Raw genomic sequence first — 25777 nt, forward strand, 5'->3', positions numbered from 1 at the left:
GATTACATTGAGTTGCTGTAGGGAAGTCTGTGTTAGACAAAAACGCACGGTGGAATTTTGCTTCACCATATGGAAGGTTTATAGTTATAAAGGCAAATACACAAGGGTTAGCTAATTTGCAAGGCAAATTCTTCGAGTTATGGTAACCAGTGTTTGTCATCATTTTACGCCTTGTTTCGATGTTTTCAAAGATGATAAGGGGTTGGTGCAAAATCAAGTTCACTATTTATCGAGAATTTTGGGTATTTCAACGTTTGCCAAAATTTAAAGTTCAGGCGAGAGTTACGACTTCGATACTTCCAATCTATTTCATTAGATATTTCTGTTTCAAGGGGTTTATCGGCTCTTAGACTGAATTTCGGCCTTATTGTAAGAATTTTGGGCTTTTGGATCCTGCTCCTTAAGCGTAATGTCAAACTGAGTGGCGATGTTTACTTTAAGAATTGGCGAAGATAGTTTCTACTGCATCTTGACCAGTGATTTCTATTATCTTTCCAATCTTCAGGATTGATATTGGATGCCATCAGATATTCATTATCAGGACAAATGAATGAACTCTCATCTCCGTCATGATTCATACCAAGACTGTTGTTTGAAGGATAGGAAAATGTGTAAGTGAATTTGTATGGAATTTGTCGATAACTCAAAGCTCAAAATCACTTCTTTTTTAAATAAATAGTCGTATAGTTTTGAGAATTATTGCTACAGGGAGCTATCCGAAAGTTTATGGATTTTACCCTCATTTTCAAACCTATGGTCAAGGTAAAGTTCTACCAAAATAAACTATAACGTTGCAATTAAAGCCTCTAATAATAGAATATTCAACAAAGCTCAATTTTGACCATTTTGTCTATATATTGATTACACTTACCTGTGTCCAATATTATGAGCCACAGTGTAAACCAGCTCTAATCCATTATCCTCATTGACAGATGCTGAATAAGGCCACTGACACATTCCACCAGTTTCCGTCAAACCTGATATAGAGAAAGATAAAAGAAATGCTTGTTTCGAGCTCCAAACCTGACCCTAACTGATAATAGCCCAATTTTTAAGCCTATCTGATAGAAAACCACACCCTATCCACACCCAAACCATAGATTTATAAAGCCCGAAGGGTAGATGGCGTACTTTTACTGGAAAGTGTGCCGTGTTTAGGTAGGAAATCCTACCTAAGTCACGTGACATTACAATAGGATTTTAGCGTTTGACCAATCAGAAGCTTCGCGGGTTTTTGAAAACAATAGCAACAATATTTTTTCCGATATTCACTTTTATTTGCCTGCGATGGCTTAAAGCACGCCATCTAGCCCTTCGGGCTTTTTAAATCTATGACCCAAACCCCACTCTACTAGGATGTGTGCAGGAACCGATATCATTTCCACTTGTCGGATCGTAAAATATATTTGTTTCTTTGGCAACTGTGGACAAGCCATCCCCAAAGATCAAAAGATATTGATTCATTTTTGCATGTGTGTTTTCATTACAATACTTTAGTCTTTGTGATTCAAATCATTTTTAGGAAATGAAACTATAGGGGTCTATTATACGATCGATTCGACGAAGGAATTCCAGTTTTTAAAAGTGTCTCTTCTCGTTTTTTGCGTAGAAGATGAGGAAAATGATTTACCTCTAGTATCACATGCTTGGTTTCTATCAGCGCATATGTTGTATCTGAAAATGATAGATTAAGAAGGGAAATATTATTCATTGAAGTGGGTGTCTATCAACCCCGTATCAACAGTACGGTAAGATACCCTATTTTTAAGGACCGTTTTCCCCCACTGAACTTCATTTAATCTACTAGATCGAAATGGGGTTAGTTCCAATAGTCAAGTAATTATTACAGTTAGTAATTAAAGTCATTATTGGGCTTACCTGGTCAGAAGCATGGCGTAATCGAAATGATCATCTGATCGATCGTCTACGTCACTAAAGAGTTGTGCCCAGTTCCCAAAACTCTTCAATGTGTTTCGTGCGTGGTGATTGATCACCAAACCAGGCTAAGAAAATCGCCAAGCATTAAGTATTATTATTACTATTATGGCTTATCCGAGAAATTCGCAAGAGTCAAAACCAAAGATTTTTCAAATACTTTTTCTTGCTTGAACTCTGTGCTAAATTTTTTATGTTATGTTCACGATAGAAGACTATTTTAGCGTGATAAGGCTGATGTTGCCTCTACATCTATCAATGCTTTTAGTAAATTCTTTACCAGTCCTTTAAAAAGCCGACCGCGCCGCTAAGGGTTGATAGTTGTATTGTGTTCTAAAGAAGGGTTCTAATATTCTTTCGGCGAGCATCAATATTGGAAAAGTTTGACGACAGAAGTTTATTGAATACCTGAACCTAACAGATTCAACTGAATTCCGGTAAAATCAGGGTTCAATAGATCTCTCGACAAGCATTAGTATTGGAACCATTATCATTTCATCAGACTACGAAACAATCCTTACCACGTCTACAGTATGAAGTTGAAGTTTATTCAAACCAAGAATGACCAGGTTTTGTCCAATACTAGCATCACGTAACAATCTTGCCACATTGTTCATGACCACTAAAGCGAATTGCGTTGCAGCGTCTTCACCATGGTAATTCACCATCTTCTGGTCAACAACTGCTAATGCTTCGATATATCTGAAGAAAAGATATTATAAAATGGTGGTTCATGCTTTTAACCTTCCAATCATACTGACACTTCATTTAAAAGCACTCTAGTTCAAAGTAGATTTTTATAGCTACATAACTGTTCGACAAAGTAGATTTTAAACTTCGAACTTTTGTTATAAAATTAGTGTGGCTGGTCTAAAAAAAACTTGCCAAAATATCTTTTTAGAATTAAGCAAAAAGTTCCGGGTATAACTGTCCATTGAATAAGAATCCAGTCAAATCAAACGGAGAGTAAATGTATCAATGTAAGCCTCTTGCTTACCGTTCATTATTATCGAGTTCAGTATCTTTTTCTTCTTCTTCGCTTTCTTCTTCTTTTTCACTCGTCGTCTTCGTATTCGATGTTTTTGTGGTTGCTTTTTTACTTTGTGATGATGTTGGTTTGCTGTCTGTCGCCGTTGTTGTCGCTGATCGTGCCAATCTTATGTGCGGGTTTTCTAGAAAGTGAATCAATACACTAATTAAGGTAACCATTTCTTAAAGTCTTAATTTGACAGTCCGGACATTTTGATGAATTGAAGGAGAAAAGTATAATTGAAAGCAATATACTTCGTTACAAAGATAATTTGGAGTGGATCTGTTTAAAGATTTAAAATTTTTCAAAAAATTCGAAAGTGAAGATAAAAATGGAAGAAGAATAAGCAATTAACATTTTTTCTACTGGACCGATAATCTTGAAATTATACTTTATACTGAAACATTGAGCGATTTGTTGATTTGATTTATGTTTTCATTGTCATGGTCTCTTTAAAGGACCAAAAGTCACATCTTTCCAAAGTAGGCTAAAAATGGCAAAAAGAGCAAAATGGACCTTACTTTTTGTTCCACAAGGTTTTTCTGTTGATCTTTTCTTCAAAAGTGATCCAAACATTCCTGAGTATTTAGTTGAAGTTTCTTCTAATGATCTCCTGAATACGATGTGTGGTTTCTCGTGTATCTCTTCATGCATATGATGGAGATAATGAGGTACAGGTTCAACGAAATAGTGTTCTTTTTCATCTGTAAACATACCTCGCTAAAAGATGAAAGTTAAGAGAGACTCAACAATGGTTTTGGTGAAACAATATAAAAGGGGTCGCGCCTACTCCAGAACTCCATCATTTCCCAACTCTGTGTGTGGCGAAAAAAAACATTCATCAAAGAAACTCAACTCAGGCGTTATCGTACCTATATAATGAACAAAAAAACCTCCTAACTGCCCTCATTTTGCTCTCAGTCAAATCTCTGATCCAATGATCTTAACTCATTTTCCGACTTAAGATATCATATTTTTGTTCGCCAGCCGGCTTTTTAAAGCCCTCTCTAGGATTTTTGGATTTTTAAGATGTTTTGCGGTCTATTTGAAATTCAAATAGAAGCTTTCTCTCCATGTCAAAAATATCGTAATGGGGTTAATTTCTTTGCTTCGAAACTTACCAGTTGTCCATAACATGTGCTCATTGCTGCTAACGAAAGAGAATCTCCTTGTACGTTACCATGGAAATAACAATTCCCTTCAACTTCACGCTTCACAACTTTGACGCCATTTTGTTTTAAAACTTCGACTTTGAAATTGCGAGTCAATAATTGTTTATTTTGAGTCATGTTCAAATGATGTATCTTATCGAAGGCTGGTATGCCTAATCTTAATGTTCTAGTTTTTATTTCTCCTCGATAACTATTCGATTTATCCATTGATCGTTTCCTTCGATCATCGTCGATTCTTATCGAACTTCCTTCATGTATGAATGGTGAAAATATTTCGTATGGCGGAACTGTAATAGTGAAAACATGAAAATGCCAGTTACAACAGGTTACAAGAATGAACGACCTTTAACTAATTTAATGTTGTTTCAAATCGAACGAACAGAGAGCCATTTTGCACTCCCGTTACAACAAAAGACTATGGAGAATATTCCAGTTTCGAAAATGCCTGTTTTAATGGTTCCATAAGCTTATCCCAGTTTAGAGATTTGAAAATTTGGAGATTTTGAACCTACTGAGTCAAATCTTGTTGAACCCTTTTTTGTTGGTGAAGGCCTTCAAAAATCTTTCAATACATAGTGATTATTTTTTTCACCTATAGTGGGTTAGGAAGGATTATAATAACCTTTTGTGGGATCTTCCACGCCAAATATACGCCATAAATCTCGCTTCCTTATTGATCTATGTACATGGTGTAACTAGAAAATAGATAAGTAAGATACTGTATAATGATAAGTTCAATTCTAGAATTTTTCAATATCATGTCTCACAAAACCAAGCTGAGAGAAATTCAGTACATTGTAAACATGAGAAAGTAAGGAGAATTTGCCACGGCTTACCTTCTCATTTTTCAGACAAGTCACGACATTTTGGTTGAAGATTAGAAGACAGATTGTTGTAGAGAGTATCAAGGAGCTGATCTGTGCTGCTTTCATTTGGTCCGCTGAAAATAGAAATCAGCCATAAAATGTTACACTCGTGTATCAGTGCACTGGTGAAGAATTCAATTGTTTGACTCTGACCGAAATGACGAAATTTCATATACAGAAGCTTATAGAACGGAAGATAGATAGCCTAGATGTAATTTCCGAGCAGATCCTGTTTACTTCGCGCAGGTACGTTTTGCACTCTAAGGTCATGGCTCCGTAAGAGAATTTGCCCTGATTCGCGGAACCACTTTGATGAACTTTTTCATTCAGCGGATGGATATTAACATGAGCTTTTTGAGCGCGGTGATTGGCTAAAGCAGAACAATCGCATCAAAACAAACGTCAATCATTAACGCAAACATTGAAATTCAGTCACTTTCGTTTTCAAGGAAAAGCTAACGTAGTTTTGAATATTTTGGCGATACAAACAAGTCAGATCGTCACATTCACCATATTCATTTAGACCAGAGCGTGATATGTTGTGATGTTAGTCGTTATTCAAGTAGTTAAAAACGCATCTTAGAACATCATTTCCTAAAATTTGCAACGGTTGTGCCATAGTATAAGAAAGCCGCGGCTGGAATGATAACATCTGAATTTCTGTTGTTCTATCTCTGTCGGATTTGATGACTATTTGTTGATCAAGAAATAAGTAATGTAGCATCTTTAATGGTAAATTTTATTGGTTTGTCGTTAATACTTATTTCTCACTGCGTTTTAGACATTAATGATATACCCTTGATAATACACTTGCAATATGAAATCATTGTGCATGAAAGATCAACAATAAGAAATTTAAACAAGCACAAAATGGTTGGACTGAAAGAACTCAAAAAATTAATAAAGTGCCTCGAAATGCCTTCACAATATTTCAGCGAAATCTTTTTAGAAATCAATGAAATAGAACATCAAGATAATTCTGTGAAAATTTCAAGCCAGCACCTTGAAAATTTATCATTCAAACTGACAGGAAAGTTGTCATCTTGAATATATTTCTTATAATTTTAATTTTGGCGAAAAACTATCATTTCCACAAAATACCCCTAAAATATGTCTAAAATCGGTTCAAGTTTATATTGGGTACAGATTCAAAAATATCTAGCAATAAAAAAACTTTTTGTGAATGAAAATAAGAAAATATTTCAAACACTATCTACCAATAATAAACTGACAATCTTGATGTTCTTATAAAGCTCGGAGACAGAGATAGGACAGCAATTAACTGAAAAGACAATGCAGTACATATTCCAGCCGCGGCTTTCTTATACTATGGTTGTGCCAAGAACAGACTTGATTATCCCAGTTTTTAGAATAGAGTTTCTAAATTTGACGTAAGGAAAAAAAAGTGTATTGGTTACCGTTTAATTTACAAGTAAAAGTCTATAGCTATATCAAAAGACAAGTTATCACAATTTCGAACCAGTACTTTCAACCATTATACAAAATATCCAATCACTACACCGTCAATCCCTCCCAAAATCAACGATATTTCATAGTTTCCAATAAATTTTTGCAAAGTCTTTCAATATAGAAGTCTAGCTTAGTTTCATTGTTTTGTTTACTTAATTCTTTGTTAATCGAACTGAAACTAATTAGTGTTTGAAAAGTTTGAAAAATCTTTGTTTTCTTCATCTTTTTCAACGAACAAAGAGAAATTTTGTTTGATTGTTTATGATTGAAACATAGGAAACTAAACAAAAGAACGTGTTTTCAAAACGTTCGATAATTGGTTACGCTCGAACGAACTTTTCGAAAGAAGCTTTTTGAAGGGACAATGGATTTGCAGATTCTATAGTTTCCTTAATCTGCCTTTAGCATAGGAGAAATAATTAGAAACTAAAATTTTGCACCCTCCCTTGAATCAGAATAGCAGTCCTAAATTTAAAGTTCAATTATCCAGTGTCAGTGTCTAGAGGAAACTTTATTTTGAAAAAATAGCTATTCAACCGTGTCATGTTTCTTTTGTTTTACAATGTTTGTTTTTGTGTTCGATAATTTATTCTGCATAATTACTAATAAATCTTAATATACCCCTTTATTTGAAGCTTTTAAAATCGAATTTATTGATTTGAAAGTCATTTTCGTTTTAACTTAGAATGATGGGTTTGATGTAGGTTTTTAGATTAAAGTTGGACTTCTGCATTTTAGAAAATGCAGCAGCCCGGGGTACTCTTAAAGATTTTTTATAGACTGGTTTGCACGGTTATGTGACCCGATATATATTTTTAGTGTATTTCTAGTGTTCTTCTTTCAAAATGGCGACCCTCGTCAAGTGCTTTTAGTCTACTTAACTGGACTCATCGTCATCAGAAAGAAAACTTCAGTTTAGGAATGCAGGGGTAAAGGACTAAAATATTTTTGAATGAAGCTTGTCTTCTAAGTTTTCAATGTTTGAGATTTTGGTCAATACTGAATACCCATCCCTTCGAAATTTCATGTTTTTGATTATTTAGAGAATTTAAACAAAAATCATCAATAAATAATATTGATTGAGGAGAAAACCACAACAGCAAATGAGAAAATGAGTAATATTGATTGGAATGAAATCTTAGAAAAGGTCGTTCATTACATCAAACTTGCATATACAACATTTTGGAATTTCTTAGAAAGTCTCCCCATTCCTCCCGAACAAACGCTCGGTATCACAGCAGGTGTTATTGTTTTTATTTGGCTGGTCACGTGTTGTATATGCTGCCGATTCTGTCGCCCGAAAGAGGAGAAAGCTGAAGTTCCAGGAAAGTTAGATCTACGTAAAAACCATTTATTTGGACCAAATTATCGAGAGCGGACTTTTCAACGTGTCGATGAAATGGATTATAACATAGAAGCAACACAGTTTGACGCTTTGTCCGAAATCAAACTTGCACAGATTCGATATACTGTTGATTTTGATCAGGAGGAAAGTATAGCCATTGTTACGGTGCACGAATGTAAAGATTTACCGCCGGAGCCCGAAGATGAAGAAGCTCCGGATCCGTATGTTGAAGTTAAACTAAAACCGGCTGCTAAGAAATCCTATAAAACCAAAGTCAAGAATAATAACCATCACCCAAAATTTGAAGAAACATTTAATTTCAAGAAAATCATTTATAATGGTTTTAAAATGAGTGATTTGATCTTTCGAGTGATGCATGATGATTTTGGTAAAGACGATTTGCTCGGTGAAGCTATTGTTTCCATTAAAGATCTCGACATGAGTAAAGGGAAGGTGACCAAGGTACAAGTATTAGCACCAGAGTTCAAATCAGAGGCTAAAGTACCGTGGAAAGATACAAAGCTAGGACATATTTGTATTGGGCTTGGCTACGCACCTAATTCAAGTGTTTTAGCGGTATTTATCTTGAGTTGTAAAAATTTAGCGGCAGTTGATGACAGCGGCTTCTCAGACCCGTACGTCACTTTCTTCTTGATCCGTGACGGGAAGAAAATCAAGAAACGTAAAACAACATTCAAAACAATGACTTTGAACCCGACATTTAATGCTAGTTTTGCTTTCGAAGCAAGTTATGATGATTTGGATGAACTTTCTCTACTTTTCTGTGTAGCTGATTATGATAAGGGTGAGCCTGGTGAACCTATCGGACAATGTGTTATTGGACAGCTTGGGAATACAGATTTGGGAGCTGTGCAATGGAAAAACATGATGGATGGTCCTAATAAACCTTGGTTGGTATGGCACATGTTAAGACCTATACCTCCAAAAGACTAATGTGGTGAAATCAAAAAACAAGAATAACTTGATGAATGAGTACAGCTGACTCTCTCTAATTCGATCTTCATAGGACCAAAAATTTTCTTCGGATAAGAGAAAGATTCCAATGACAGAAAGTAATTTATACCACTTTTTAGCTAAAGGGACCAATATCTTATGTTACAGAAAGATTATTAAATTAATGGAATAATAGAGAGAGTAGTTCAAAATTCTAAGAAGTACAATTATCAAAAATCATTTTTTCTGAGTGCATATTTTCCTCGGTGATGCGTTCGTTCTTTAACCCTTTGCGTGCCGTTACCTTTTTTTTGTACCCCAATCCATTTGCCGAGGGGTAATTTTTTTTAGTAACCTGATTTGCCGATGTCGTATACGACATGCAAATTTTAACTCGTGTTGCCGCATGTCGTATATATACGACAAGGATATTTTATTCCTATTTGCCAATGTTTGACATTTGTATTTGACATTTGTTTTATATATATTTTATGATAGACTAAAATAAACCTGAAATAAATATTTTGAGCACTTAATATATACTTTCACTACTACTATGGATTTTTTTATGTCGGATATTATACGACATTGGCAAATAAGAAAACCATTTTCCTAAAAGCTGATTTCTCGGCAATAGAGCTGACTCTTTTTTAAAGGCCTTTTAAGTTTCTGGAAAGTATCACCCTCGACTCCAGGCCTTACCTGACCCCCCCCCCTTACGCTATTGATAATTCTGATGGACGCATTGACAGGGGATGTAAGCTCCTAAACGATTTCCCAAATTTTACGGCACTGGCCTCTCCGCGTCGTAAATTCGTTTAACGGCCCTGGCTCGCAAGGGTGGAAAAAGTATTAAATTGAAACTTTTGGTCAATCATACTCGTTTTCGATATCTTTTCTCCCTCAAGATTAACTAGAAATCTACGAAATACCAATTATTTTTGAATTGTAGACTGATTGTAACTTTTTACTTCACAGTACCTTTACAAAGTTCTTTCAATCCGTGCATCTGAAATGGAACAATTCGGTCGTAGTAAAAACCTATCTATCAACCCTTAACGGCGCAAGGAGACTGGCAACGAAAATAATAAGAACAACTTGAAAGTAGAGACAGTAGAGACTCTTTTCCGACAGAGAAAATGTCTCTAAAGTTTTGGCGGGAATTTGCTTAGTTTTATTTACTTGTAGCCTCAAAATTCCGTGTGCCGAGAACAAATTTCCCTTCATTATCAGTCATAAAAAAGCCGACCACGCCACTAAGATTTGATAGGTGTATTGGCTTGAAGTTTGATTCATAGCCGAGCCCCGCAGGGGAACACTTGATCTGGATATCGAAATCTAGACTAGATACGAAACTCCTGGATCAACCCAAACACATGAACCAAGTGTTTTCACACAAAATTATTTAATGTGGGAAGAATCTTAAGGCTTCACTTTTTCTTCCTTGAGAAATGTTGAAGATTCCTTCTCGCCTTACAACCGTCAGGGCAGTTAAAAAATAGCGGCGGTAGAGTTTAATACAAACTGTAAACACTTCTGTCACTGCTTACTCCGCTCCTGGCTATAGCCAGGTTAAACCTTTGTTTTTAAATTCACCCCGTCGCCTTAATTATTAACCCTTTCCGTGCCGATGTCGGCATATGCCGACATGCGAGATTTTGACCTATTTGCCGGAAATTTATCATTTTTTACAAGATTTTTCCATCTGATGGTTTGAAATGAAAAAAATGAATATTTGGAAACTTTTCGATATTGAAAAATAACTATTCTACAATTTTTAACTCAAAATCAAAGTCTTTGGCTGATACTTCTTATCTTACTCAGAAAATGAAGTGAAAACGCTACGTTTTGCCAATATTGGCATATGCCGACATCCGGCAAATAGGTCGAGGGTGTAAAAAAGGCACGGCAGTTAAAAGGTTAACATTCTAGTGATCGTGTGTAGACGATAGGATCGTCCCTGGGTTCTTACTCCAGTCTTTTAAACTTTTTCACCAAAATTTCATTTTTCACCTTTTCTTTTGCGCCCTTTATAGAACACTCTCGGAAGCCTGAAATTTTTTAAGAGCTGCACCTCTACTCATCACTTACCACTGCATCAACGAGTCTTTTTGAGAATTTTTTTTTGGATTTTTTTCGGATTTTTTTCCTGTTGTACGATAGTATTTCCGCTTCTTTTGGAAGTGTCTTCATCATCACCTTCATCAAACGCCTGAGGCGTTTCAGTATGTCTTATAAGCTGCGTGAAAAATTGCAATCTAATGGAAATTATTTCCACCCTGAATTATTGAATGATTGCAGCTTTTCATCGTGAATTCACCCAAAAAGGTACGGTGAATTTTTTTCTGTGGTACGATATTATTTCCGCTTTAATATGATTATGTAGAGTGACTTCATTCGTGACTTGGGATGTACTCCAAAGGCCTGAGGCACATTCTATGGCCCACGTCTTACTATCATGATGACATAAAACGATAATGACCTCTTTAGATTGGGCATACACCTACCCTAACTTCAATCATCAGGAGCTTGTTGTTTTTATTGGGAGGCTATAATCGAATGATTAGGGCCCCATTAATTTATAACTTCTAATTATAACTTGATTATATTCAAGCCTGTAAACTTGAATAAAGAATATAAGAACTTTCAATTAACCCCACCATAACAGATAACTGAATGGTTATAATGTATCTCAGTTGTGTAACGTGAATTGCTTTAAAGGTAGGAGTCAAAGTTTGTTAATTATCCTTTTATTCATTTGACAGGCTCGTTAAATGGATTTTGTTACTTTATTTTATTGAGCTATTGTTTTCTTCTACTGTGCTATTTGTTTTAAGAACAACAAGGCTCAAAAACGTCGAAAGAAAGAACAGCTAAATGTCTTGAATAGGGTCAAAGTAGTCAAATTGCTTTTATATTATGTAAGACTGACAATTTGAAGCTGTTGAAATATGCGTATGGCCGAGCCCAAACAAAAATTTACGGGTTCTTATGAAAAAGTCAAATGTGTTCTTTTTTTGTTCTAAACCAGCTCTGTTTGAAGGAATGTTATTTAAATGAGCTTCTAACGAGCCTCGTTAACCTTTAACGACCTTTTAGAAGAAAAAGCTCCTCTTTTGAAAATCTCCTCTCTCTCTTGCTAGTTAGAGGAAGCGCGGTTTTGTTCAATTTGAATAAGTGTGTAGGCGAGCCGGCCAAATACCTGGTTAAAAATAATCTCTTATCTTATGTGCCTGAGGCATGAGGGGGCACTCACACCCACACCCCGCTAATGAGCCTTTATAAAAGAAAGATACTATCTCATCCCCACCAGTATCTTTGTATCTTATCTACCTGAAAGGTGGACACCTCTTAAACGTTAGAAATTTTTTTATTGCTTTGTTTTTTTATTTTGTGAATAATGGAACCCGAAATTGACGTCATTAATACCATCGAAGATGAGGATTGCCAAGGTAACTAAAATATTCTAAAGCGGTCAAAATTTTAAGTGTGTGCAGTGAGCAGGAATATTTTTGAGCAAGGAACTTGGTTGAGCCTATTGCAAATAATTTTAGATTTTTCTAAGAGAAATTTAAAATCTGCCTACAAAGTTTAGAGAGTTTACATGGGCTACATCAAATGATTTTTCCACGGTATTGAATCTTAAAAATTATCTTAAAATTTGTCAAACGGTCATATCGACGGTTAATTCTATCCGTAAAATTTTTTATTCCGATTAAAAAACATAAATTTTTACGAAAAAGTGATCGTGGCTTTGAGGACGGGCTTGTAAGAAAAAAAAATTTTTGAAACAAAATTTCAACATGAAGGCCCCTTACATAAGTAAATTGAAAAATTCACATGGTTCTGCAGCTTTTAAAAATATTACCCCCCCCTGCAAGTTATGTTTTTTTTTTCGTGAACTCAAATTCAAGACGCAACGTTTCAATTACTAACCTCTAGGTTTTTTATTTCATAATTACGCCCTTAAGTTAACTGAGTGGGGAAAATAGTAAGATATTTTACAACTTTTATGATTTCTACAACTTTTCTTGACCAAAGCCAGCATTTAAAATAATTTGAAAAATTCGAAATTGAACTGAGTTAAGTACGCGGCCATGTGTGTGGCTTTTTAGCATATGACTTTAATACTAAAGAATCCCAAATTTTGCAATACTTTGGCAATTTACAGTTAAAAAATTAGGCCCCTAGAAAAGGTGATTTGAGGTTCAGTTGCCAAATTATAGGTTGGTGATGTTTTCAGCATATTCTTGAATCTTTTTTATCAATTCGAAAATTTTTAGAAAAGAAAGATTTTTAGAAATAGTTTAATTTTTGATATTTTTGGTACACTACGTTGGGATTTAGCAAATTTATAAATTGTTTCTAGAATTAATTTTAGCGAGCGACCCGTTTATATTTCAATATTTTAATCTAGAATATTGGTGGACGAAGAAAAAAAGGGTGTTCTTACGAAAAAGCAAAGACAAAAAATACATTTGATGAAAAACCAAAACTCAAATTTAGTGGTAGGAGATATTGCCAGATTTATTAATTTTTTAGGCAATTTGCCTAATTCACCAAAATTTTCTTTAAACATTAAAATTCATTATCAGAACTATTAGAAAATACTATTTGTATTTAATTTTCTCGATCATCCAAAAAATACCAATTTAGCAATTTTTTTACACAGCGATTCGCCAGATTCATCAGCAATGTTTATTTTTGTTAAACTAAAGGAGAAAATCTGGAAAAGACAATTTTTGCTGATTAATTTTAATACTTTTACTCAATAGAACAAGCTTAATGATAAATTTATGTACAAAGGTTATTCATCGTCTCGAGAATCCAAAAAGTATCATATCTCTTTTATTCAAAATACACCGCAGCCACCATGACGGTGCACGTAAAATCCCCTCCGTTTGTGGTCACACTCACAAAATTATCCAACTTCTCATCCCACAAATATCGACTTGCAAATCGAACGCTTTGAGTATTATTCGAAAATATCAAACACTGAGTAACCAATTTATATCTGTTATAGCCTAGCTGCTTGATTCTTTGTTTACTCTCATCTGCAATACGTTTACATAGCTCTCCAGATGTCTTAGCGTTATATTTATAAGAGTTCAAATTGTTCGATAGTATTGATTCAAGAATTGGTTTGACTTTGGTTGTTGAAAATACACCATTACTTTTGGGACGCATTCGATAGGTGTTTGGGCAAGCCGAGGGTGTTGGATTTTGATGGTTTCGATGTTTGTCAATTTCTGATTCAGCTCTTTGTCTTGATGTCTCCATCTAAACGAGACAATATAATTCCAATAGTACGAGTGTATTTACAACATTTACTCGCTGACCTTTAAATACCCAAGTTGTACCCGTAATGGTAGCACTATTCGGTATGGGTCAATTTATAATTTCATGAAATTTTCCGTTTAAAATTTCAAAAGAAATGTCCACCCATATTGAGAAGTACTACCATCAGGGTATCACTGCGTTTACATAAAAGAGGAGAAAATTTAGTCAGAGTTTTGATATTAAGATTAAAATGTGTAGAAAATTTTTTGTATCTTAATGTCTAAAGCTTCTCTTCAAGATTGATAACTACTATTCGATATAATAGGTTATAATCCACTTTCGTCAACTTTGATGTTTAACTGGCCAAAATTAATCCTTTTTTTCGAGCTGATATTAATTAAAAGATGATATGACATGATTTGAAAATCAATTTCAGGAACGAAACACAACTTAGCCTGGATATCCAGGCTGTAATTTTTTTCCATTAATGATGTTTCTGGAACCGCCTGGTCATCCCTAAATAGCTTTGCATTCCAATATTAGAAGGCAAAGCGCACACATACTTGGCCAATTCTAGGTAGACAAAACCTGTAAATTGTAGAAACATCAAAATAATTTTCAGCTTGGATATCCAGGCTAGACACAACTCAAATGGAAATACGAAATTATTTCAATTTTTCAATATTTACATCCAGCCCTTTCAAATACTTACTTTTTTCTTGATTCTCTCTAGAGCAGCATCTAACAAGTAAATCAAAATGTACCAAAGTTATTTCTTTAACTGTTTTCGCAGATTCTGATGAATAAAATATCTTTTGATGATGAGTTTTTATAACAACCTTTTGTGATTACCCCTTTTATTTTGCTCTCTCGAGGGAGCTCTCATCTAAGTATTTCAAAATGACCAGCTAGAAAAAATTAATTACCACTCGTTTAATTTTTTGATTTGAAATATTATGGAATATTTTTGAAATCTTTTTTAAATAAAGCGCTGTTAAATATTGTGATGTTATTGAATGGAAAGGGAAAATTTCTCGTTCTTTTAGACTTTTTGGAAATTCCTACTGTTTTCAAGCTCTCTAGCTAGTAGTCTGAAAATCATATTTTATATATATTCATTGTAAAATTAGTTAAGTAAAACGTCTAAAACCTTTTTCGCTTTAAAGTCTTTGAATCGAATCGCCTCCTACTTCTTTTTCTTGCTGACATCAGCATTTTTGATGTCATTATAATGGATGAGAACGATGCGAGGTTAATTATTGTCTAGCTTATTCAATCGGCCCACACAGTATAAGAGAGATATCTATTTTAAATGAATTGTCGTGCAAAGTGCCTTGAAGAATGCAAAAACAAACGCCGAAATTCCAAGTTGATCATTTTAATCATTAACCCACGATTTTAATGAATTTATGACGTCATTATGTCAACTGTTACCTAAGTAATGAGACAATTTAATTACGATTTTTTTCTTTTGATTAACCAGAGCTATTAACCTTACATAAGCTTTCAGAATGAGCAAAAACTTATTTCTTCATCGCTTGAGCTCTGTTGCAGACATTATGCACAATTATGTATGTACTGACAATTAATTATGTTAATTATGTAATTATCTGGGACATAAATTATAATTAGGTTATTCATGCAGCTACCTTGATTTATGCAAATGATTTTCTGACCTAAGTGCAATGCAACGGGGAAAAGTAAAAAAAATTATTTTTCAAATGTCCCTGATTCCACAATTTATTTCGCATAAAAAGCATCAAATTTCTCACAAAAACTCTGGAGGTAGAGGGTTAAAGATATTTTAAAAGGTTAAACCGTCTAAATTACTACATTCTAAAAAAAGTTTTCATGGGAACAAGCTTAAATTTATCTAAGATTTCAAGTTATCCGTGGATCGGGTGACCCGGGAAGAACACACCCCCTTCTCATAGACTCGGTAGAATTTTTTCTGTCAATGGGGATAAAAATAGCGGGCTGAAACCATTGAGTTTCAAGCCCGAAGGGCTAGAGGTCAATCTCTAACCTTTCTCAGGCAAGAAAAATTGAAGCCTTAAAATATGCGCCGTATTTTTGATGACGGATTGAATCTAGCAATTCCTTTGTTTTCGAGTGATATATTTTTCGAAATTAAGCGGTAAATTTTAGTTTCAATCTGTCATTTGTGTAAAAACCAGGCGTGTCGCTCAAGGCCGCGCAACTTTGGTAGGATTTGTTGGCTTCAAATCCTACCAAAGAGATTGACCTCTAGCCCTTCGGGCTTGAAACTCAATGGCTGAAACTCGATGGGGCTGATATTCCCTTTTTTTTTACGGCTGGGAATTTGAATTCTTTTGTTTTTTAAGTCAGAGAATTCAGTGGGGATGGAAAAAATAGCATAGTATTTTGCAGTGAGGATTGGTTTAATCGATTATTTTCAGTGGGGACAAAAAATGGAGTATAATTTTACACCGGGGACGATATTTTAGCCAATTTTTCCAGTGGGAAGAGTTCCCAGTGGGTCTGTGAGAAGGGGGTGTAAAAACCTTTTACGTTTAACATTTTGAAGAAGAAGGAAATATTTTGCAAGGTGGGAAATTCTTTTTCCACATGTCAGGAATCCTGTGAGGATCTTCAGAGTTTCAATGCCACCCCCGCCAGTTCACGTGTAGTATGAAAATACTCTGGAATTTCAGGGATCGATTTTTTATGAATATTTTCTTTCTTCCCCCGGACAAATCATGAATTTTATTTTCAATACGTTTTTTAATGCTTTCATCGTTGTTTTTATTACCTAGTTTTATTGCACAAATTATCCAGTTTTTTTAATATTTTACGTCGAATTTCAAAATTTTCAATCATTACTGTAGTGATGTACTTTTTAGTTTTTTAATGGAAAATAACTTTTAAAAATTAATATTTTTTACATACAGTCATAAGGCAAGCTTTATTTGGAAAATACTCTTGTTAGGTTTTTATTTGTTTACTTGCCACTGGGAACAGAAGATCATCATTCCACTTATGGGAATGCAAGTTGTTATTCCTATTGACAGAAAAGAAAGTCAGAAAAAATTTCACATGCAGCACGACATTTATATTATTTTTAAAATTTCATGTATGAATGAACCCAATATAAAAAGGGTGGAAAATACAAACGATTGACATGGCAACTATCACTGAAGGGGGGAGGGAGCTTATCAAATTACACATAAACTTTCGTGACTTTGGTACAAACATTAATTTGTTCGTTTCATTGAATTTGATTTGAATTATGTAAAATATTGAATTATTGTGGTTTTTTCACAAACTCGAATCATGATGAGCAGTGCTAACAACATAACAAAAAAACAAAAGCATTTTTTCTCTGGTTTCAAAATCCCTCATAAATTTTCTCATTGACTCACAAATTTGTATTTGGCAAGTACCAACTTTTTTATTTTTTCAAATAGATATATTAATAAATTAAATTTTCAGGCGAAAATTTACCAAACTAGGTCAAACTAAAAAAAAAATGCTATGATCTCAATGCTGCTTAGCCTTCGGTAAAGAGTCCCGTAGCACCAAACAAATCCCTAAATCACAATACCGAGATTGTTTAAGCGCATCATGATGGTTGTAAATAAGGATTATGGAAAGGCTCTAGTAAACGGTAAATAGTTGTATATTATAACAATATTAAATATAGCAATCATAGTAAGGTTGTTTTGACATATGAGTTGGAGTATAATGTAGCCCCTTTCTACCGGCGAGGTGTTGCTGAAAAAGGTGGGGGTTGGGCTGATATGAGATTTCAGATGGGGGTAACCCTATGTAGGTGGGTGTGACCTTTTTCAGGTGGGGGTTGGAGGGGTGTTGCCCACTATGTTCGTTAGCCCTTTTTAGCGTTCATGAATAGAGGAGAGATATATAGGCAACAATGGGTGACGGTTAAACGTGCGACCCTCAGAGATTGGCTTTTGATTTCGAAAATTCCTCTGACAGTATAGAAATAGAAAAAGGTTGGAAATATTCAGATCGGGGAAAAATTACATTTTTACTGCAGAATTGAGAGCCACGCCTGCATAAATTAAAACCTTCAATGTACCGGTGAAATTTCAACGGGAAATGCCTATTATGATTAATACTCATTAATTATTACTAATTACTGTTAGACAGACACGAAAAATTAATTTTCGGTAGCCCATAAAACTCGACTCGTTTTATAAGCGGAATATTAGAGTAGGCGGATTTCTCATTATTTACAACCATAACTCCATGGTAACCAAACAAAACAAACCATTATGGTTGCTAAGATAAACATTACTAATTGTAATTAGCATTATCAAGATAATGGGGAGACAGCTTGATACGATTTCTATCCGTTCTATTTAAGTGAACCCGTATTATTTCCGCAGAGCTTAAAATTCTCTTTTCAGCAGGGGAGAGTATATTTGATGCACTTACTGAAACTGTGCTAAATGGAGGTTCAATCCTTGTAAGAGGCTTAACTACTGCGTGAATCGATTATCCTCTTTTCCAAGCGATTTATCAGTGCGAGCTCCTTGATAGTTATCCTATTTTTTTAATTTTTCAGAGATTCATTACGAGACTGTTTATATAACCTTTCCAGACCTTCTAAAAAGAACGACAAATAACTATTAAAAAACGACAAAAAAGAAGGCAAACCCTAACCCTAACCCTAAAGGATGAGGGATACGAGAAGATTTTATCTCACCAACACAAGAAAATAAGTGCGTGTCCCATGGTTTCTTTTTTTGTTTCATGGGATAAAAAGTGAGGGAAATACACGCTGATTTTGTCCCTGAGACAAACGTGAGATTTCACTTTTATTGGTAGAAAGAAAAATGGGGTGGAGACACGAGAAAGCGTTTCAGGTTAGTGGGATGGAGCATGTTGTACTGCACCAACGCGAAAAAAACTTCTCGTGTCCCCAAGCCTTAACAAAGAACGACATTTTGCGAATGTGATACAAGGGTAAGACAATAATAATGAAAAGAGTTCTTGAATTCCCAAGTCATCTGAATGATGACAAAAAATCATTTTTTTCCAACGTCTTTCTTGAAGGGAACATTTTCCCCCTGTAAATTGGTTAGAAAATAGCATGTAACAGATGCACGAAAATAGGCTAAAAAAATCTGTATGGCTAAAAAAATCGAAACATCAAATTTCAATACAAGATTTAATTTAAAATGGTATTCTCTGCTTTTACAATGAAATAATACGCCCTAAACCCATCCACAGGAAATCAGTAAAATGCATTCGGAACTAATTTATGCATATATTCGTATCCCATGGCACAATTTTAAGAGTTTTCAATCTATTGCGCTTTAATTTTATCTTCCGCTATTTCTGTTTTTCTTAATACCACGCGGAAGCTTTTCAACAAATCTTTGTGTAGGATACGTGAGAGAATTCTCTAGTTTGACTCCGTTGGTTACCGTGAAAAATCTCGCAGGTAATACATTTTTTAGTGGATGCCATTATCCTTTGGAAAAAAATTAACAATTGTAACTTTAAGAATAATAAAGAATGAACTTTTTAGAAATATATAAACATTTAGAGTTATCACATGTTCGGTAAGCGCAAAAAAAGTTTCTTGGGTCAAATTTTAACTTTTTTTTTTCTTTCTGATTTTAACTTTTTTTTCGCACGCGTCATTATATCTAAAATTAGAAAAAAAATTGGCATAAAATTTTTAAAATAAAAAATTAGGCAAAAGTAATCGAGAAAAGTAATGTGGGGAAATTTTCATCATGGTTACGCCTTCTTTCGAATATGAATAACCTTTTACGAAATTTTGAAGATTTTGGAAGCACAAGGTGGGTCAAGATCAGTCATTACATATATCAATTCTCTATTCCCAAGGGGATGAATCTCCTACTTTAAGACGGTACTGAATCAGGGTGACGTTATTTGCTCAAATTGAAGTAAAACCTAAAGGTTTAGCATGGTTAATTATGAATATCAAAAGAAAAAAAAGAAAAACAGAGATTTTTAAAATTTTTAGCCAGGTCATGGGATAATATTTAATAATTTAACATGATTTTTTGTATGGGGTAAATGGAGCTCGATTTACTTTAGATTCGAATTGATTCGTTAGTATTCATGGATATCCAAGGGTACTTAAATGGTCTTTACATTAAATTTCAAAACATCGGTGACCCCTTTAAAAAGGGGCTGAATTTGACCTAGAAAAATCAAAATATTTTGACACTTCAAACGGTCAAGTCACAAAGAAGAAAACTTTTTGTAAATTTTTCAAAATGTCTGAAATTATGATTATCAAAGAAGAGAGGGTCCTTCGGGAAATCAATTCCGGCGACCAGGAAAAAAGTAAATATTCTTAATTTTAACTTTTGTAGTAAAAATCGGATTAAAAGTCCTTCAAGTAGAAACTCTTGACATCTCAAATACCAGAAGTGTAGTATACATAAATTTTATAACATCATATTTTTCAGAGAAGCCATATGGAGGAAGACCACTTCGTTTCCAGTGCCCTGATTGCGATCGAAAATTCCACGCACCATCTCATCTTAAACGACATCGTCTTTGTCACACTTCGGAAAGACCTTTTCAATGTCACATTTGCAAGAAAGGTATTTTGTTGTTTTTCAAAACGTTATTTTCATCTTTTTGTTACTTTCTTGTAATTCTATGTAGCAATTGTGTCAAATCAAATTTCAGTTTTTTTCACCCAAAACTTATTTTTTCTTCAGGATTCTTACAAGCTTGGCACTTGGGACGTCACATGACCATTCATACCGGAAACAAACCTTTTCAATGTCCGGAATGTCCCAAAACATTCGGAAGTCGTTTTGAGATGAAGACTCATTGTAACTACATTCATAGAGGTAAGGAAATATGAGGCTTTTAAATAGGAGGAATAGTGAGAATAAGAAAAACCTTATTTGGGCCTTTTTTGGGGGGGATTTATCCTCAGATTTACGTTGTTTTTGAAGGGGAGTAATGTACAAAAGAATATTTTCTTCCTTTATGTTAAGCAATCTTCAACGTAACTTTGACTAAAATGTACCCACGCAGGAATACCACTTTTTCAACTTAGCACAATAGTATAATATGAAAGAGATTTTGTTGAAAATACTTCCACAATATGTGGCCTCTATAAAAGAATTTTCTATCTCTTACCATATATGTTAAATTATCATCTTCTATGATGTTTGAAGAAGGAAAAAGGGATTTCACAAACACGTAATGAAATTTTACTTATATATCTATCTACCAGGTATCAAAGAGCATGAATGTACAGTCTGCAATAAGATGTTCACGTTGAGAAGTAACTTGAAAGTTCATATGAGAAAACATACTGGTGAAAAACCTTACCAATGTGAAATTTGTTTGAAGAAATTTGGTCAACGAGGACATCTTCAATATCATATGAGAAAACACGAAGGTTGGTGATCTTCGTTTTCGATTTTTGAATATTTTAAATGCAAAGAGTTTTCATTAAGCGTTCCTGGTCTTGCAATGTAAATTTTTTTTGATCAGTTTTTTTTGTTCAAAGAATTAAGCGCTCCGTGAAGACATTTTTAATAGGTCTCTCCTCTGTTTACTCAAAAGCCTCAATATCTAAAAAGTGATGGGAAAAGTTTTGACCAAAAAAGACAAATGACTAAGACTAAACAATTGTTTCTATAGAATCAAATCTTACAATGGAAAAAGACGAAACAACTTCCAAAAAACCAACTATCAACGACATTGAAAAACCATCCAACCAATCACAAGATAAGGAACTTGCAACGTCATCGGAATATGGAAGTGACGATTCAGAATCAAGCCACGGTGAGCGTTCTCAATCACCAACGTCCCCTTCACTGAAAACGCCTCTAATATCCACGCAGTCTGAGCGACGTGGCCCGATCAAACCGATCGCTATCTCAGCCGTTCCTGTTATTGACACGTACAAATACACAACCAGCAGTATCCCACTTTCAGGACGTATGTTTGATCACACAAACCCTACAGAAATCAAACCCTTCGTTTGTGTGTCCTGCAATTGCGGGTTTGGTGAGATCAGCTCTATCCGCGCGCACGCTCGACATTCACACGCGAAAAATGGCATCGTCAACGAACTTTTCTCATGCGCTTATTGCCTTCAAAATTTCTACTCTATTGACACGTTGAAATTCCATTTTGAAAACTGTAAAAAGAAACTTGATTATTTGATGACAGGGCCTACAGTGGTCAGCAGACCTGTCACATATCAACCTCCGATCCTCCACCAAAGAAACTTGAAACGTTCTGCTTCTGAAGAGTACTTGGTCCCTAAAGAAAAGAGGATGCGGCCATACGCCTACCCACCTGCATCACCCAGCAGTCTATCAACATCATCTGATACAACTGCAGATAGAAGACTACCATACTACTATAAACCACCCTACTACAGTGAATGCCCACCCAACTGCAATTGTAAAGCATTACAACCACCTACAAGTATAGCATACAGTCCTAAATCTTTAGCACCCCCAAGGCAAACAGAAATAGAAAGCAACTTAATGCAATCAAGATATTTATCTTATCTAAAACATTGCCAAGAAATGTTGGATGCTCATGTACATTGGATGGAGAAATTGAAAAACTCCAGAAAATAAATGTCCCTGGTTTTCTCTCTTGTAAATTTTCATTTTTATCTGCGGTGCTGTTTTATTTTGTAAATTTTGACTGGTTATACAGTCTTGAAGATTTCTATCTCTGTTAAAGTGTAGATATTTAATGTATATTGAGAAATTCCTTTATGATTTCATTGTAAATTTATTTTGTAAAATATTGTAAAATATTACTAGATTTTTTCTTTTGACGACATTAACAATGATTGTAAATCAATCTGTATATGTTTTTGATAACCATGTTAACCCCCCTTTTAAGTATTGTAGGTAACTTTATGACAATTCTTTTTTTGCAAATATATGCTTATATTCTGAATTTTGGAAAATAAAAAGATATTTGTGTTTAATTTATTTTTCCACGACCCCGAGTTAAATTACCTAGAAGTACTCTGCTTTGCTATAGCAAGGGCTTGGAAAAGCTTTTTCGAATTTTTATTACACCCCCTTCTCACAGACCCGGTAGGATTTTTTCAGCCAGTGGGGATAAAAATAACGGGTGAAACTTGATGCGGGATTGATATCTCCATATTTTTTTATGGCTGAGGATTTCAATTCTTTTGTTTTCAAGGGGGGGAAATAACATAATATTTTGCAGTGGGGAGTGGTTTATTTGATTATTTTCAGTGGGGAAAAAAACTGGAGGATAATTTTCCACCGAGGACGATAATCTGGCCAATTTTTCCAGTGGGAAGGAGTCCCAGTGGGTCTGTGAAAAGGGGGTGTATATTTTGCATCATAATTTTCGGAGACAGATTTGCCCGACTGTTCATCAGTCTGATTCATAAATCAAGATTAAGGCGCATAAAAACAATTAATCACCCTCTATTTGTCTTAAATTAAGTACATTTTTATTGCTCGTCAAAGTTATGAAATTTTAACCCCGGAACTATTAAATTAAGATGATTTATCAACTTATTTACATAATCTTGATTTATGACTTTATTCTAATTCTGTAATAAGTAACGTGTCTTGATCGAAACTCAACCGGAAATTATTATTGCTTATTCACGAGTACCTAATAAGCGGGGGGGGGGTTGGAATAAGAATGTCCTAGGTGGAAACCCCCCAAACGGATCTATCTGACATCAGCTCAGTTGAGTTGTATGTTTCTGTATCTCTTCTGAGAGTATCGATGAACGATTGTTTTGGTCTTCCTTGTTTGCGATGACCATTCTTCGGTTCCCAAAGAATAAAAAAAATTCATCTGCTCTGTTGAAAATTTGATCCTATATTTTTTAAACATGGAAGGTCTGAGAGGTATGTTGGAAAAATAAATGGAATTTTTCTAGTTTATTGCTCCTGGATATTCATACCAGATATTTCATTCTTCTTTCATAAGTGCTTAAAAAATAGCTGGCTCCTGGATTTTACCCCAAAATTCATTTCTTGGAAAAAAAGAACAGATATTTTGAAAAATTTCGCCAATGGCTGCTCCATATTTTTTAGAATTCTAACACCTCCTGTCTCAGTGGAAATTTTTCCCATACAGTGGAGATAGAAGTTTTATTTTTCTCAGCTCAAAAAGTCCAGTTGGAATGGTTTTGGAATGAAATTTTTTTCTATTGAATTTTAAATGAGGGTGAAATCAAAGCCAATTCGCGCCTGAGTCTGAAATTTAGGGTATTTTCCCACCGGGGATGAAATTCTGACCAAATCTTCCAGTAGGGCGGGTGCAACTGGGTGTGTGACGGAGGGGTGTATTTTATCTTGCCAATTCGAATTTTCAGTGGGTAAGACAAATTATTTTCTCACTGCTAAAGATTCTACTGTAGATAACTCTTTTGGAATCATAACATGTTCATTTTCAAGGCAAAAATTATTCAATATTTATTTTACATGCCTTCATCTTCGTGATAATCATATACCATATGATTATCATCATATACCATATGATTATCACGTTGGAATTTCCTTCCTGTTTTTTCAAAATACATACACATTTTCGCGCTGACTATAAGCAACTAACAAACGGAAAGACGTAAGGCTCGATTAGCCATGTTGAAAGATGGTAATACTGCGTAACCGTAGCAAGATATAGAGAACTTATTAAAGACCTAAAAAAGTCCATCAACAAACACAAGAAAGAAAATCTTAAGAAAAAAGTTGGTCAAATGAAAAATGACTTTCAGCGTAATAATTCGTTCAGCCTTTTCAAAACAGTTAGAGAACTGGAAGACAAATTCTAGCCTGATGCAAGTTAAAAACGGCATGAAGCACACCGATCCAGCTCAAGTCTTGAAAATATGGGAAGACAATAATTTCAAAGCACACTTGAACAAGGAATCTTTAATCCAACTGAGAGTGAGTCACCCAGCGATATCGATAGAAGATGTAAGAGAAGCTGGAAAGAAAATGAAGAAAAAGAAAGTCCCGGGAGTTGACGAGATAACTGCCATTGGTTGCAAACCAATGATCCTATACTTCATACCATATTCACAAAAGCCCAAAATGACACCGAAAGGCTGGTGTAAAACCCTTGTACTGAGTCACGAGAATGGAAGTAAATCAGTCCCAGAAAACTACTGAGCAATTCTCTTGATATCGGTACCTAGCAAAATCTTCACACTAATACTCCTCAAGAGAATGACAGAAAGAACTGAGTCTTTTTGCGCCTCACAGTTTGGTTTCCTTAAAAACAGAGGAACAATGAATGCAATCTTCATTGTCCACCAAATTCTTGAGAAAGCTAAAGAGAGGAACGTCAAAGTACACCTTCACTTCATTGATTTCAATGCAGCATTCGATACCATCTGGCGGAAAGTATTATGGAAAATGATGCGTGCGATTGGTGTCGACCAACGTATCGTTGATATCGTTGAAAACATCTACTCCAATGCTAAATGTGTATTAGTTGTTAGCAAACAAATAACCAACTGGTTCAAGGTCATAGTTGGTGTACGAAAAGGCAGCCTGCTACCTCCAGTTCAATTTCACAATATTCCTGGAATTCGTTATGGATATACTGAAGAGCCGGAATGAAGATCAATGCATCTATTAATGCAAAATCATCAGCGGCTCCCCAATATCCATTCAATGTTAGTGATTTTGTTTTCCTGTGAAGTAACGTTCCAGGCAGTACAAACGACATCAAACGGAGACTGGGTTTAGCATCTTGGAGTTTC

At 34.8% G+C, this 25777-nt stretch overlaps 3 protein-coding genes across 5 annotated transcripts in view; 2 read left to right on the forward strand and 1 right to left on the reverse strand.

Moving 5' to 3' along the window:
- Positions 1-6688, reverse strand: part of LOC136800552 (A disintegrin and metalloproteinase with thrombospondin motifs 6-like) — a 33579-nt gene extending 26891 nt beyond the window's left edge. For both annotated transcript variants that reach the window (XM_067057211.1, XM_067057210.1), the window contains exons 1-11: positions 6422-6688; positions 4974-5077; positions 4760-4832; positions 4087-4424; positions 3487-3685; positions 2933-3107; positions 2457-2637; positions 1879-2003; positions 1631-1674; positions 872-977; positions 436-585 (exon numbers count right to left, since the gene is read on the reverse strand). In XM_067057211.1, the coding sequence (XP_066913312.1) occupies positions 436-585; positions 872-977; positions 1631-1674; positions 1879-2003; positions 2457-2637; positions 2933-3107; positions 3487-3685; positions 4087-4424; positions 4760-4832; positions 4974-5069 (1487 nt within the window). In that variant the 5' untranslated portion in view covers positions 5070-5077; positions 6422-6688. The remainder of the gene's footprint in view (positions 1-435; positions 586-871; positions 978-1630; positions 1675-1878; positions 2004-2456; positions 2638-2932; positions 3108-3486; positions 3686-4086; positions 4425-4759; positions 4833-4973; positions 5078-6421) is intronic.
- On the forward strand, positions 545-22977 carry LOC136800556 (oocyte zinc finger protein XlCOF28-like). 2 transcript variants are annotated; one of them, XM_067057216.1, is made up of 5 exons: positions 545-611; positions 20490-20627; positions 20748-20882; positions 21275-21442; positions 21688-22977. In XM_067057216.1, exons 3-5 carry the CDS (start codon positions 20780-20782, stop codon positions 22638-22640), a joined length of 1224 nt encoding a protein of 407 aa, XP_066913317.1. In that variant the 5' UTR covers positions 545-611; positions 20490-20627; positions 20748-20779; the 3' UTR covers positions 22641-22977. The 2 variants fall into 2 exon arrangements, with proteins under 2 accessions (XP_066913317.1, XP_066913316.1); XM_067057215.1 differs by lacking the exon at positions 545-611 and adding an exon at positions 12089-12224.
- Positions 7518-8965, forward strand: LOC136800558 (synaptotagmin-1-like). Its single transcript, XM_067057219.1, has one exon. The coding sequence runs from the start codon at positions 7585-7587 to the stop codon at positions 8770-8772; it is 1188 nt and encodes a 395-aa protein (XP_066913320.1). The 5' UTR covers positions 7518-7584; the 3' UTR covers positions 8773-8965.
- Positions 22978-25777: the final 2800 nt, after the last annotated feature.

The sequence above is a fragment of the Clytia hemisphaerica genome, unplaced genomic scaffold, assembly GCF_902728285.1.
Source record: "Clytia hemisphaerica strain Z4C2 unplaced genomic scaffold, Clytia hemisphaerica genome assembly, whole genome shotgun sequence".
Taxonomy (NCBI): domain Eukaryota; kingdom Metazoa; phylum Cnidaria; class Hydrozoa; order Leptothecata; family Clytiidae; genus Clytia; species Clytia hemisphaerica.

Coding starts and splice junctions, on each gene's coding strand:
- LOC136800556 (XM_067057215.1), top strand. CDS start 12,173: ATGGAACCCGAAATTGACGTCATTAATACCATCGAAGATGAGGATTGC. Junction 20,628..20,747: donor ATGTCACATTTGCAAGAAAG/GTATTTTGTTGT, acceptor TTTTTTCTTCAG/GATTCTTACAAGCTTGGCAC. Junction 20,883..21,274: donor TTGTAACTACATTCATAGAG/GTAAGGAAATAT, acceptor TCTATCTACCAG/GTATCAAAGAGCATGAATGT.
- LOC136800558 (XM_067057219.1), top strand. CDS start 7,585: ATGAGTAATATTGATTGGAATGAAATCTTAGAAAAGGTCGTTCATTAC.